The 13444-nt window shown below is 41.9% G+C and overlaps 1 protein-coding gene across 1 annotated transcript in view; it reads left to right on the forward strand.

Annotated features, from left to right (window-relative positions):
* ABCA12 (ATP binding cassette subfamily A member 12) overlaps positions 1 to 13444 on the forward strand; it is a 103409-nt gene that overhangs the window by 54243 nt on the left and 35722 nt on the right. Inside the window, exons 25-33 of the mRNA XM_053377235.1 lie at positions 388 to 457; positions 562 to 696; positions 1875 to 2030; positions 3527 to 3713; positions 5034 to 5252; positions 6074 to 6270; positions 7129 to 7289; positions 9221 to 9457; positions 10356 to 10488. Of these exons, the coding sequence (XP_053233210.1) occupies positions 388 to 457; positions 562 to 696; positions 1875 to 2030; positions 3527 to 3713; positions 5034 to 5252; positions 6074 to 6270; positions 7129 to 7289; positions 9221 to 9457; positions 10356 to 10488 (1495 nt within the window). The remainder of the gene's footprint in view (positions 1 to 387; positions 458 to 561; positions 697 to 1874; positions 2031 to 3526; positions 3714 to 5033; positions 5253 to 6073; positions 6271 to 7128; positions 7290 to 9220; positions 9458 to 10355; positions 10489 to 13444) is intronic.

Consider the following 13444-nt stretch of genomic DNA (forward strand, 5'->3'; position numbering starts at 1 on the left):
AACTAACTCTCTCTCTCTCTCTCTCTCTCTCTCTCTCTCATTGTGTGTGTGTGTGTGTGTGAGCCAGTTTATAGGGTGAACTGCATGGATGTTGCCTTACTCTCCTTGTAGGAAGAAGAGTCTACGGTGATAATAAGAATGATTCCCAAGGCTTCTTTGTGCTCATTCTCTCAGGAATGCCTTCTTTCTCATCTCCCCACTTTCTCCCTTCTTTTGTTTTAAAAAAATACTTTCATTTTCAGCTGAATCATGGGGTATAATTTTATATCTATACTTACATTTTATATGTCTCTGAAATCTGCATCGTCTTCATATGTTTACCTGGATATTGTATGCAAATATTTCAGTAGGGTTTTTGTGTGTTTGTTTCTCCCCTGCTTTTTCCAGAGCCTGCTGTCTCCAACTGCGTTCAGCTATGCAAGCCAGTACATTGCCCGCTATGAAGAACAGGGCATTGGTAAGGGTTCTTCTTATGTGGAGACTTCTCTGGGTAGCCCTGGTGCAGTCTGTTTCATTGGCTAATGTAGAAATTGTCTCTATCTTATCTTTTCTCTTTTGTAGGCCTGCAGTGGGATAATATGTATAAATCACCTATGTCCGGAGATGAGACTAATTTTGGCTGGATGTGCTGGTTAATTCTGATAGATTCTTTTATTTATTTCATTCTGGGCTGGTACATTAGGAATGTTTTTCCAGGTAAGTAGTACATGCAAGAATTTTCACACACACACTCATACACACACACACACACACAATTACTAGGGTGCTCATAAGGGCATTATTTGTCTATTAAGTTTGTGTTAGATGGGACAGATTGTGGACTGCAGCCCACTGTGTTGTTAACCACAGAGAAGCCACCAAAGACATTCTTTGGTTGGGGCAACCCAGCCAGATATGTGGGGTGTTGTTGTTGTTGTTAATAATAATAATAATAATAATAACAATAATAATAATAATTCCTAATGAGGGCATCCTTTCCCTTGCACATTTGCAAGTGCTTAACAAATGACATGTGCCCTATATGATTGCACTGCTACCATTCTTTGCTTCTAGGGACTGTGCAGAAGGATGTATTTGCATGACAAATGGCCATACAAAGTACTTACAAATGTCATAACCAGAATGGTAACCATATGTAAATTATGTTTTGCTCTCCCACTCTATTTCTAGAGGCAGATGAATTCAGGAATGTATCTGTGTGTTTTAATGTAATTATTTTGACAGCATAGTGGCATCATTATCATCATTTTATTTGTTCGCCGCCTTTCCATAGTTAAAACCATGCTCAAGGCGGCTTACAGCATGACAAGATTTACATAATAACCAACGTAACAAAAGTCATAAGCAATAAATAAAACACATCAAAAAGTACACAACAAAATAGAAAACAACTTCCACATAAATCATAAAATCTAAAACTGAGAATACAGCATTAATATCAGTTACAATTTAAAATGACATAGATAAAAAAAGCAATTTAAAAAACAAAAACGGAGCCCTCTGTGCCCAGATGGAAGGAGGCAGGCGAGGCCCTTCAGGCCCTCAGCAGCAGGCAAGTCCCTCGCTGGGCAGCAGCAAACAGCCACGGTCCTTGTAGAGCCCTGTGGCCATGTGGTCTGGGTACCCTCAGGATACTAACATAATCCTGGGAAATTAGGGAAGAAAACAACACATTCACTTGATCAGAGGTTGCACAGCACACAAGGGCAATATACTCTGGGGAAATGATGAAATCACATTGAACTCACACTACCACATTCTTTGGGCTTGCAGTCTTATAGACCATGTAAACCTAATTCAGAGCGTCACATGCTATAGAGTAACTTTTCCCAACTTCTCAGCCTCTCTCTCTCTTTCTCTCATTTTTTTAACAGGCAAGTATGGTATTGCAGCCCCGTGGTATTTTCCACTCCTTCCCTCTTACTGGGCAGAGCGCTATGGCTATTTCCCCTTGTGGAGTGAGAAGAGGAAAAACTTTCTTTTCACCAATTTCTTCTTGAGAAAAGAGCCAGCATTCCCTGAAAAGATATGTACGTACTCCAAGTTTTTAGATGTGGTGAATATTTATTTCATAGATTCGCTTACTTTAAACCAGGGCACCCAACAAGGTGCGCTTGAGATGTTTTTGGACTACAACTCCCATCAGCTCTGCCAGCATGGTCAAGGATGATGGGAGCTGTAGTCCAACAATATCTGGAGGGTGCCACTTTGCCTGATCTCGCTTTAATCAAACCATTAGTCTTGTACTGAAATGTAACATAGATATTTGCCAGAACTCAAAGCTGAGCAGTTATCTTGAGATGAGGGGTAAAGTTTAATGTTGTTGCATGTTGACCTGATGCACAGAGAAGGTGGTGAGGCTGGACCATGAACAGCTGCAAGTGAGCAACTTGCTCAACAAAGGCTGAGAGCAAACTGCAGCCTTTCAAGGCTCTCTCTGCAGACTACCTCCTCCAGGTTCCACCTCCTTGTAGAAAACCTTAGAAGCTTAAAGGGCCAGCCCTCTGGCCTGAAGATGGACATTCCCTTGGTGTTTCATAGTCTCCTTTCTGTGCTCTCCCAGACTAGTGATGCATGGGAAGCACCTGGCTCTTCAGGCTCATGAGTGACCAGGCTCTGGCCCTACAAGCCCTGGGGGTCAGGGGCTTTCCTCTGAGAGCTCCTGTCCAACCGTCTCAGGCCCAAGGGTCTCCCTATCTTCAGCAGTCAGCTCTGTGCCCTGAATCTGGCTACGCTGCCCCACAACCTCCCACTCCCTCTCCAGAGCACCACTAGAGTCAAGGGTCATGACACAAGGCAGCACAATTAAGATTCCTCACCTGACCCTGACTATATTTGGAAATATGTATGCTGTCATGTTTTGCAAACTTAAATATGGGTAGGTTATTTGGATACTCTGTATTGTAAAATCCCAAAGCAAAAATTACCCTCTCAAGCTGATTGTGCAGGGCGTGTGTGTGATGACTGACAGGCAGGTGAACCAGGGATTGTTTGTCGTTAGATGTATACACACAGTATAATTTCCATATTAATCTTCCACCTATTTAAAGACTACCCATCTTGGACCATATATTTCTTTGGTGGGGGAAGACAACCACAACTCACTGCTCTTAAATTTGCTGCTAAATCTGCTGTTTCTTTAAAACCCACGTTGATGCATTATAGCTTGTTACAAAAAGTTGTGGCTGTACGGTCATGTACATCTAATTTTCATAGAAAGAAGTCTTAGTATCCACCCAAACAGCTGTGTTTTCCATTTCTCCTTTTGACATGTCAAACCTGGGCAGTAGCAGATATCCACAACATACGCCCCTTTCCTCTCCCTAAAACGAAACACAATTTTGAACTCCCAGCTCCAGAGGCCATTCCGCCAGCATACCTGCCTGTGTGGTACATTTTCATGCCACTTAGCACACTTACCATTTTTTGTGTTTTACTGATAGCTGTCCATATAGGTATTCCATATGCAAATTCCCACCATCTGAAGCACAGAGTAAAAGGTTTCTCCGTTCTTGTTGTTTTATAGTTGTTCAAGGTGCTCTGCCTTCTAACCTTGAACCTGAGCCGACCGACCTAAAAGTGGGAGTTTCTCTGTATGGAATAACAAAGGTCTATGGATCCAAAGCGGCTGTCCAGAATCTCAACCTGAACTTTTATGAAGGAAACATAACTTCTTTGCTTGGACACAATGGAGCTGGAAAAACTACCACAATGTAGGTTCTCTTTGAAGAGGAATTGCTTCGAACGGCAAGAAATACCACTTTGTAGCTAGTGAAGATAAATGCCAGAATCAGTAACATCTTTTTATGTTTCAAGACCAGATCAGTTGTTGTCTTTGAGATCTGCTTTTTTGAAGTTTATGCCATATACTTTCAATGTTCTTTATTTATCTCAGCAGGTTTCTGTCTCCCCTTCCTTCACAAATGAAAGCATATTTCTTATTTTTACTGATTTTTCTGCTGGCTTTTCTGCTCCTAGGCCAACAGAAGTATCAGCAGTAACACTTGTGGATGCTAAAGGTTTCCATTTTGTTGAATTATTGTAGAACTGTGTGCTGCTGCTGCTGGGCTTGGTGTTTCTTTTCATGCTCATAGCGGGAGAATGACATGCAGCAACAGCTTGTACTAGTCATCCTCCACACTAACTCAGTGGCTGTCATTTCCCATCAAACTAAGACCGTCTGAATTTGCAGGGTGCAAAAGTCCTTTGGGGTAAATCCAGCAGCTTTTCAGCTTTGCTAGTCTCTAGGAACATCCTGTTCTGTGCATGATATCTCAGTGCGGAGCTCCAGTTTTGCATAAGCATATCTCTGATCAAACAACTTAAATATATTTCAGGATCTGAACTATAGGTTACTGATCAGTGTATTGTGATTGCCTTCTGTCAGCAAAGTGGAGCATTATGACCGAGAGCTGAAATGAAATTTTGTCACAATAGCTTAACATATTGACAATTCTGAAATATTTAAATTCTGATTTTTTAAAAATAATCAATTTGAGAGGGATGCAGACTGCAAAATGTTTTAATTATCAAAGGAAAACCAAAGTCAATGAAAAACTATGGATAATCATCAATAATAGCTTGCATTGTGCTGATCAAAGGGAGACAGGCATCCATCCTCCTGACTCACAGTGTACATGTAAACTGGTCTTAAAAGGATCGTGGCAGAGTGAGGATGTGACTTCCTTTGCAGTGACATTTCATCATCTAGCAGTGTTTGCAAAGATAGTTCTGCTTTAGCGCTTGTGCTTTACATACATTGTCTTGTTGAAATCCTTATAACAATCCCGTAGGACATGTTGTTATTATTAGCTCCATATTACAGATGCAGGGCTGAAACTGAAAGAGGCAGGTTTTCCTAAGGTTACCTAGGGAGTTCATGGCAGAGGGAAGGTTTAAAGGGATTTCCTCATTCATAGCTCAGCCTCATGGCCACCCCAGAGTGTAGTGACTACACTATTCTAGCTCTTATAACTTGTGGGATGAAACGCTGGATATTTGTCTCAACTGTTCCGTATCTCCCCTATTTCTAGATCTATTCTGACCGGCTTGTTCCCTGCTTCATCTGGCACTATATTTGTTTATGGTAAAGATATCAGAACAGACCAGGATACAATCAGGAAAAACATGGGAATCTGCATGCAACACAATGTCTTATTTAGTTACCTAACCACAAAGGAACACCTGCTTTTATATGGCTACATCAAGGTGCCCCACTGGAGTAAGGAGGAGTTACGCGAGGAAGTAGAAAGGTACATCAAAGTAATTATATGGAGAACAAGTGTGAATTTGGTGGGTTCACATTAAAATGAGATCCAAATAAAATTTCTCCCCCACATTCCTAGCTGCAGACAACCAAATCCAATAATGTTCTTTCTTGGTTTTGCTGCTTTGTTATCACAACATTTATTTCCACACTGATTTTCTGTGTCAAGACTTAGCTGACTTCTGTATCCAAAGTGGCATAAAAAGACTGCATGGAGGAAATGATGTTTCCTAAATTACTAGGAAGTTTTCTGAGCAGGGTATACTTTGGATAAAAAATGTGCTTCTTTCCTTTGGCTGAGTCAGAATAATACTGAAATATTGGTGGTGAAATCAGGGTTTCATGACATTAATCCAAGACAAGCTAATCCCTGTTGCCAAGAACAGTAGCTTTTGCATAGTAGCTTTTCCTCATTATTATTGTCCTTTTTGTTTGGTTTTACCGACCAGTTTTTCTAAGGCTATTTCATGCCACTTTAGAGATATTAATCAACCTTTGCCATCCAATCAAAATGAGTTTGTAGTTTCTTTGCGTCACTAGGGGGCTTGGAAGCGGGCCAGAATACATTGTGATTCTGAGCCCTTAACCTTGACACATTGGCTAGAAATTCTGAAACATCTTAAAAAGAACGATAAATGAAATCAAGTCCAAGGAGCATGTTAAATCACAGTTTTGGATTATGCCAATTCTAAGACAGCAGTTTTTCATTTGTATTGTTGGCGCTTTGATATATATAGGTTCCTTTGTTTTAGTTACACACAATGAAACGTATTTTATTCTTACCTTTTCCTGGGCGCTATTTTGAAGGACTTTGAAGGAAACTGGATTATACAACCATCGTCACAAGCTGACCGGCTCTTTATCAGGAGGAATGAAAAGAAAGCTATCAATATCCATTGCTCTCCTTGGGGGGTCGAAAGTGGTGATTTTGGATGAGCCAACTACTGGGGTTGATCCATGTTCAAGGAGAGGCATTTGGGAGATTATTTCAAAAAACAGAAAAGGTAATGTGGGCAGAAAAGTTGACAACCTGGCTGTTTAAAGCAAAAGTAGAAGTTAATACTGTCATACACACAATAAAAAATTGGGTGGGGGGGGGTCAGGGTGAGCTTGCATCATTGTTGAAACTCATGGAATGTTAGGTAATCTTATGAAAAAAGTATTCTTTTTAAAAATATGTATTTTATTGGTTTTCAGCAATAACATTATAAACATTACAGAAAAACACAGAGAGTGCATATTATTGGATTGTTAGCTACAAAAAATAACAGTAAGGTACATACATAATATCTGATTAATTAGTCCTCTGCACAGAGATACATGTGTTATAAGGGGGTTTGCAATAACTGCTGACTTACCAATGTCATCAATCAACAAAGAACACGTGCCTAAAAATGTGTCTTTCTTTGCCTGACCATTATTAACTCTGCTGTGTTGGTTCAAGCATTCAGAAAGTGCTGTTCCCCATACACATGCATGCCAGGATTTTCTCCTGTTTCCCACCTGACAGCTCTCTCCGTCCAGGCAGCAACTAAGAGGAGAGAGACAAGAGTTTGAGATGGAACCTCAGAGTTAGAGTTACTCTCAAGTGACAAAAGCGCTAATTTGGTATTCATAATCAGTGACTTGCAGGCCAAAATGGATTGCCCAGAGGATGCCATTTACAATCGTCTGAGCCCCACACAGCCCTATAGAGCCTCAGACGAAGGCCTGCTTTTCAGTCTGAGCAATTCATCTCCTAGAGAGCAGACACTATCACATGAGTCCCTGTTTCCCATTTCCCTGTCGCATTTCCTGCTGTCTGCAACACCTCTGCAACATATTGATTGATATATGCTGCCTTTTCTGTATGCTTTTTTCAGGCAGAACAATCATTCTGTCTACCCATCACTTGGATGAGGCAGAGGTATTGAGTGACAGGATTGCATTCTTGGAACACGGTGGGCTCAAGTGCTGTGGGTCCCCATTCTACCTGAAGGAAACTTTTGGCAGTGGATACCACCTGACCCTGACTAAAAGAAAGGTTTGGAAAACACTTGAATGTTGTTATGGGGTGTGAAAATATCTAATATTTTTCAAACCTGATGTTGCCCTGAGTTAAGGAGGAAAGTGAAGAAATGGCATCCAATGAAAATGATTTTTTTAAAAGGTATCCAGTGGATGTTATGAATCTACAGGAAATGGTAAAATCGAGAGATCAGATGGCATAACAGCTTCTCCCCATGGTGTCTTTACATTTTGATTAGCTATTTGTATAGAAATGGCCAAGTGCTTGTCCAGTTACACTCCCTTTGAAAATTTAGCTTTTATAGTTTCATTTGGCTGTTTAGAATAATAAAATGTCTCTTCCTGAGTTGCTGGAGGAAGTACATTTTCATGCATGTTTTGAGCAGGGCAGGAAATATAGTGCCAAACCACCCCATTCCCCTTCAGCCAGTATATGATGGTTGATTTAAACTCAAAATCAGGGATGCTTGAGGAATTGCATTTTTTGCAAGTCCTGATATGAACTTGCCTGATCCATAATTCTGCCCACCAGATTTTGCACTCCTCCAAATGTTGCAGCACAGTTCACAGAAATTTAGGGTTACCAAGTGGTGCATTTAAATATGTTTTAAGAGAAATAATTGATTTTAAAATATGTATTTAAATATGCATTTTGTAATGGTTTCTGATTTGGAAGGAGAACAAAACTGAGTAAAAATCTGCAAAAGTGGCATCACCTGGAAATAGGCAGATTTGACCATGGCTATAGTTGGATGGGGTTTTGTGCATCTTGCCTACATTGCTTTTTTAAAAAAGAAAGTTGAACTGGAGGAAGTGCAAGTGGATATAAATCCATGTCAGAATCACCATTCCTGAGTTGCTTTTTTAAACAGTATATCCTCTCTTTCTGAAAGCATTAAGTAACCTCTACCCTGGATGCGGGTGGCGCTGTGGGTAAAACCACAGGGCCTAGGACTTGCCGATTAGGAGGTTGGCGGTTCGAATCCCAGCGACGGAGTGAGCTCCCGTTGCTCGGTCCCTGCTCCTGCCAACCTAGCAGTTCGAAAGCAAGTCAAAGTGCAAGTAGATAAATAGGCCCCGCTCCAGCGGGAAGGTAAACGGTGTTTCCGTGTGCTGCTCTGATTCGCCAGAAGCGGCTTAGTCATGCTGGCCACATGACCCGGAAGCTGGACGCCGGCTCCCTCAGCCTATAGAGCGAGATGAGCGCCGCAAACCCAGAGTCGGTCACGACTGGACCTAATGGTCAGGGGTCCCTTTACCTTTACCCTGGACTACCCTGGATTTTAAACATGTGGAGAAAATAATTTTAAACTTTGCCTAACCTGTAATGTCATTCTGAGATTGATCCAGGGAGTGAAGTGGGAGGTAGCGGAGCAATTCTGTTTTAACATATTTGCAGATTTCTTATAGTTAGGGATGTGCTGGAATGGAAAAGAAATAAAGTAGGTATGCGCTACTGTGTCACATTTTGACTGCCCAAAACAAAACTTTTTTTTATAAAGAAAAGCACCAAGCCACTGCTGGATTAGGCCAAAGAGGCCTTGTCACCCAGCATCCTGTACTTATGAGGAGCCTGGAAGCAGGACTTGCACCCAGCCGCTCCCCCCCTTCGTGGGATCCCCATTAACTGGTATTCAGAGGCATCCTGCCTCCATTGTGGCTAGGAGCCAGTACTAGCCTTCTCCTCCGTTTCTCTGTCTAATCCCCACTTAAAGCCATCCAAGTTGGTGGCTGACACTATATCTTATGGGAATGAATTCTATAACAGTCTACTGTGTCAAGCAGAACTTTCTGTTGTCTGCCTGGCCGGAATGTGCCAGCTTTCAGCTTCACTAAATGCCCCTGGGTTGTAGTATCTTCGGTATTAATAAAGAAATATGTCTGGAGAACCAAATCCTCACATGCAATTGCTTTAGTGCACTGTGTTCTCCTCCCCTCTTCCCCTAGAGTCCAACTCTAAACTTCACAGAAGAATGTGATACCTCTGCAGTGACAGCCATGATCCAGTCTCATCTTCCAGAAGCCTATCTCAAGGAAGACATTGGGGGCGAGCTTGTATATGCACTCCCCCCATTTAACAGTAAAGTTTCCTCATCCTACCAGTCTCTCCTGAGAGGCCTGGACAGTGGCTTGAGTGACCTCCATATTGGCTGCTTTGGAATTTCAGACAGCACCGTGGAAGAAGTGAGCATCTAAACACTTTTAAACATCTGATAAGTTTTAAGTATCTGGCTGTTTTATTGCTATTTTATGCTGAAGTTTTATTGATTGTTGTTTTGTTTCAATTTTGTTGGGCGGGGGCAGTTTAAATCTTGTGAACCACCTGATAATAATTTTACCAAAAGGTTGGATACACATTTATTAAAGAAATAAATCTACTGGGAGCTACAAAGGCGAAGCCAAGGTATTGAACATTTTGCCCTGATTTCCCCTTAAATATATGAACATGCTTTCAATTTATTTATTAATGCATACATCAATCTACATAAAGGGAGAATTACAGTCAGGTGCATAGGACTATTTATAGCCATCTCCATGCTCTACTTTCCAGAGATGGAGCAAAAGATGGTGCAAATTGACTCAATGGCTGGCCAGCGGCAAAGATGCCAGCATCTACAAGCAGCATCTCCATTGGTCAGCAGGGTTTTCTGACCCCTGGCAGAGGGTTATTTACTTACGTCCAAGGCTATTTACTCCAGGGAGGAATAAAAGAAGATGCGGATGATGAGGAAGATGCCAACTCAGGTCTTCCTGTTTCCCCATCTGTTTAGTTTCAGTGGTGATTTAGTGCTAGAAGTTTGTTTGTGTACATATTGAATTCACAGAAATAGTTTTGAATTCACAGAATTATCAGTTGTCAGAAGACTCTGAACGGGCACTGTTCTCTTTTAACAGAGTGTACACCAAACCCTTTGTCCAAAAAACTCAACAAAACTCAAAGTCCTTTTCCTTCCCTTCTATGTGCTCCCCCCCCCACCTCTACCTGGTTTTAATATTTTGCCTGGGCTTCTTCCCCCTTCTACATCTGTAAGAGGGCTTCACGGAACTGAAATAAAAGCATTTTTGTTTTGCCGTTATGCAGGTATTTCTCAATTTGACCAAAGACCTGGCAGAAGATGAGCAAGCTGATGTGGAGTTGTCCCAAGAGGCAGCCAGTTGCAATCTGGAGACAGACGATCTCTCCATGAACGCCGATAACTTCACTGAGAGAGATGGTATTTATCCATGATTAGGTCCCTGGCAGCTAAATAGTTGTCTACATTGTCAACTTGCATTGGCTAAGGAAGGACTCCTGTTTCCTAGGGCAGGCCCCTCTGGGGGTGGTGTTTGTGCTACAAATATGAGGATTCTCAGGAATACACCTTAGAACACTTGCTCCCCCTGCCAACCAAGAATAGTGGATGCGTTTGTCAAATCATTTACCTCATTTCCCCACTTTTCTATGCTTAGGCTCTCTCTCAGCGGCAGAGCACCTGCTTTGCATGTGGACGGTTCCAGGTTCAAAGCCCAGCATCTGCATTAAGGACTTGGAAAGACCCTGTCTGCAACCCTGGGCAGCCACTGGCAGTCAATGTAGACAGTGCTCTGGCATAGTATAAGGCAGCTTCCTATGCTGTTATGAAAAACTTTCAATGAGGAGAGGCTAAAAAAAAGACTGTGAAATCTTACCCCAGTGTACAGTTTTGCCCAAAAAAGTTTCAGGCTTCTAGCATGCAAGAAAGAGCAGTTGCACTAACTACGATGTAATGCAGGCCTGCAAAACTCAGGAACCACCTCCCACAAATTAATGCAGCTCATCAGCCTCCTAGATCCTTGACCGCTACTCTGTTTAGACAAGCTGACTGGGTGGGTCACAGATCTGCCATACAGCTCAATTGTAACCACATTTATTGAGGACTCAATCTCATTTATTTTGGTGGGGTTTTCCAAGTAAATAAGCTTTATATGGATTCAGTCTTAAAGGACACAACAGGCACTTTCACAGCCAACCATTTGGGGAAGGGGTGAGAGTTAAAGTGTAACTTTTGCTTCATTTGTAAACCTAGCAATTCAAGTCCCAACTGGCAACCAGCTTTGCTAGGACCAGAGACCATCAGCCAAAGAAAATCAGAGCTCTGAAGCTGCAAGTTGCTTAAATAATATTTTGCTTGTCTGAAAAAGCAGCTTGAATTATAGGCCTAGTTCCAGCTGAGGAGGTAAACCCCTGCCTGGAGTGTACTACTTCAATGTAGGTGGATGCTCACATGACTGAATATTCCTCCATAAAAACGTTAGATTTCAGAGAAATCTAAAAATGGGCAAATCATGTGAGCTCCCACGTTCGGACAATTACCTCCATGAAAAGAACTAGGGCTTAAATACCTTAGGCGGCTGAGTATCATAATTGACTAGGTAAACCCTATTTTCTGTTGGCTAGTTCGGTACCCTAAAGTTTCTCAAGAGTTTCAAGCAAATAATACAAATACAGCTGTGAGGAGAAAGTAACTTGTGACTCATCATGGCCACACTGATAACTGACGCTGCTTTCCAGTGATTAATCTTGTTGCATTAAAAATGGGTAAATATGTCGGGTAAAAGAAAATAAGGCTCAAATTGTTCACATGAATTACTGCTATCCACATGGTTGTGCCAGATCAGACATCACTTTTTTCACCCAATTGTATCTATGGAGGAGCTCCATGTTCTGAACTGGCCCTATGACTACATGAAATGAGCATTTTAAGGTATGAAAAGCATGATGCAGTGACATATATGCAGCTTCATGGCTGTTTATCACTCAGGCTGGTTGAGAGCTGAAATGCACTTTCTATGTGTCAGTGTAGATAATCTAATGTGGATAGCAGCATATCACCTCAATTAAGATTTGAGAATTTGATTTGACTGCTTTAATTTCTATTCCGCTTAATAGATTTCAAATGTCCCTAAGTGGTGTACAAAAAGCTGAAGCAACAACAGGCAACTGTAAGAAAATATTTCAAAAATACACAGTTACATACAAAAATGTTGCATTAATAAAAACATTACAATATACATTTATTTTCCTTCTGACACACCCTTTCTACTATGGCAAATTTTATATCTTTACATACTAAGAGACAATGTTCTTGTCTTTTTTTGGAGTCCCATGTATTATCTTGTAGTTGCAGCTTGCTTTGTACAAATTTTAAGTATGGCTTATTGCCGATGGATGTAGTTCATAAAGGCTGAACATTTTACCTAGAAAAAGTAAATATGCCTGCCGTTGTTGTAATCTGAAACTTTGCTTCTGTGTTTTCATAATCCTTCAGCCGTTACTTTGCAATGACCCCAACCCCCTTCTCGTTGCATTTGGGAATATTAGTGGGTCCAATGAGTGCTACAATTGCACAATACAGACTGCAATATGTATTTGGGTTGCAACCCCCAGTATCACGTTTTGAACAGCTACAGGATGATCTGGGAGGGAGCGCAGAGCTTTTGGCTTGAGGCTCTTCCTCAGGCCAAGGAAAACGAATTAAGCAGCACTGACCTTTCTGGAGTTAGGCGTTGAGCCAAACTCCAGGCGAATCTTCCTTGCCTGAGCTGTTTCTAGCCTTTAAATTTTACCTCCCAGCTAATGCCCTCTTCGTGCTTCCTTCCCATATAACTTTGTGACGGCCATATCTCATGAGTTTAGAGACCATAGATCAGTGGCAGAGCACCTCCCTCCCTGGCACCTCCAGTTAAAAAGGCAAAATCTCCAGTAGCAAATGATGTGCATACCAGAGATCCTGAAGATCCTGACTGTCTGTCAGAGTAGGCAATATTGAACTAAATGGAAAAAACAGCACCAACATGTCTCTATTGCCTCTCATGTCATTCTTGGGAATGGCCAGGTTGCACCTCTTTTGTGATACTGATGGGTCAGTTGACACGCACTGCAGCACCTTTCCACAATTGGTAGGTTTCCTCCAGTCTTGGCTGTGGGTCTAGGGTGAGCGCACCAACTCCTAGGGGCCGAGGCAGTTTTGGCCCCTCCCTCCCAAGTATTTTTTGAAGGAGCTGAGGCCCCTCAATATTCAGGGGGCATTTGGCTCTGCCCCCTAGCTTCAGATGCGCAATGTCGTGACGTTGCCCCTTCAATCCCTTTAAGAAGATGGCGTCCCTGTTCTAGGGCCAACTTCACACATGTGGAGGAGGTTGAGCAGCGGG

The sequence above is a fragment of the Podarcis raffonei genome, chromosome 1 (assembly GCF_027172205.1).
Source record: "Podarcis raffonei isolate rPodRaf1 chromosome 1, rPodRaf1.pri, whole genome shotgun sequence".
In the NCBI taxonomy this organism is placed as follows: Eukaryota; Metazoa; Chordata; class Lepidosauria; order Squamata; family Lacertidae; genus Podarcis; species Podarcis raffonei.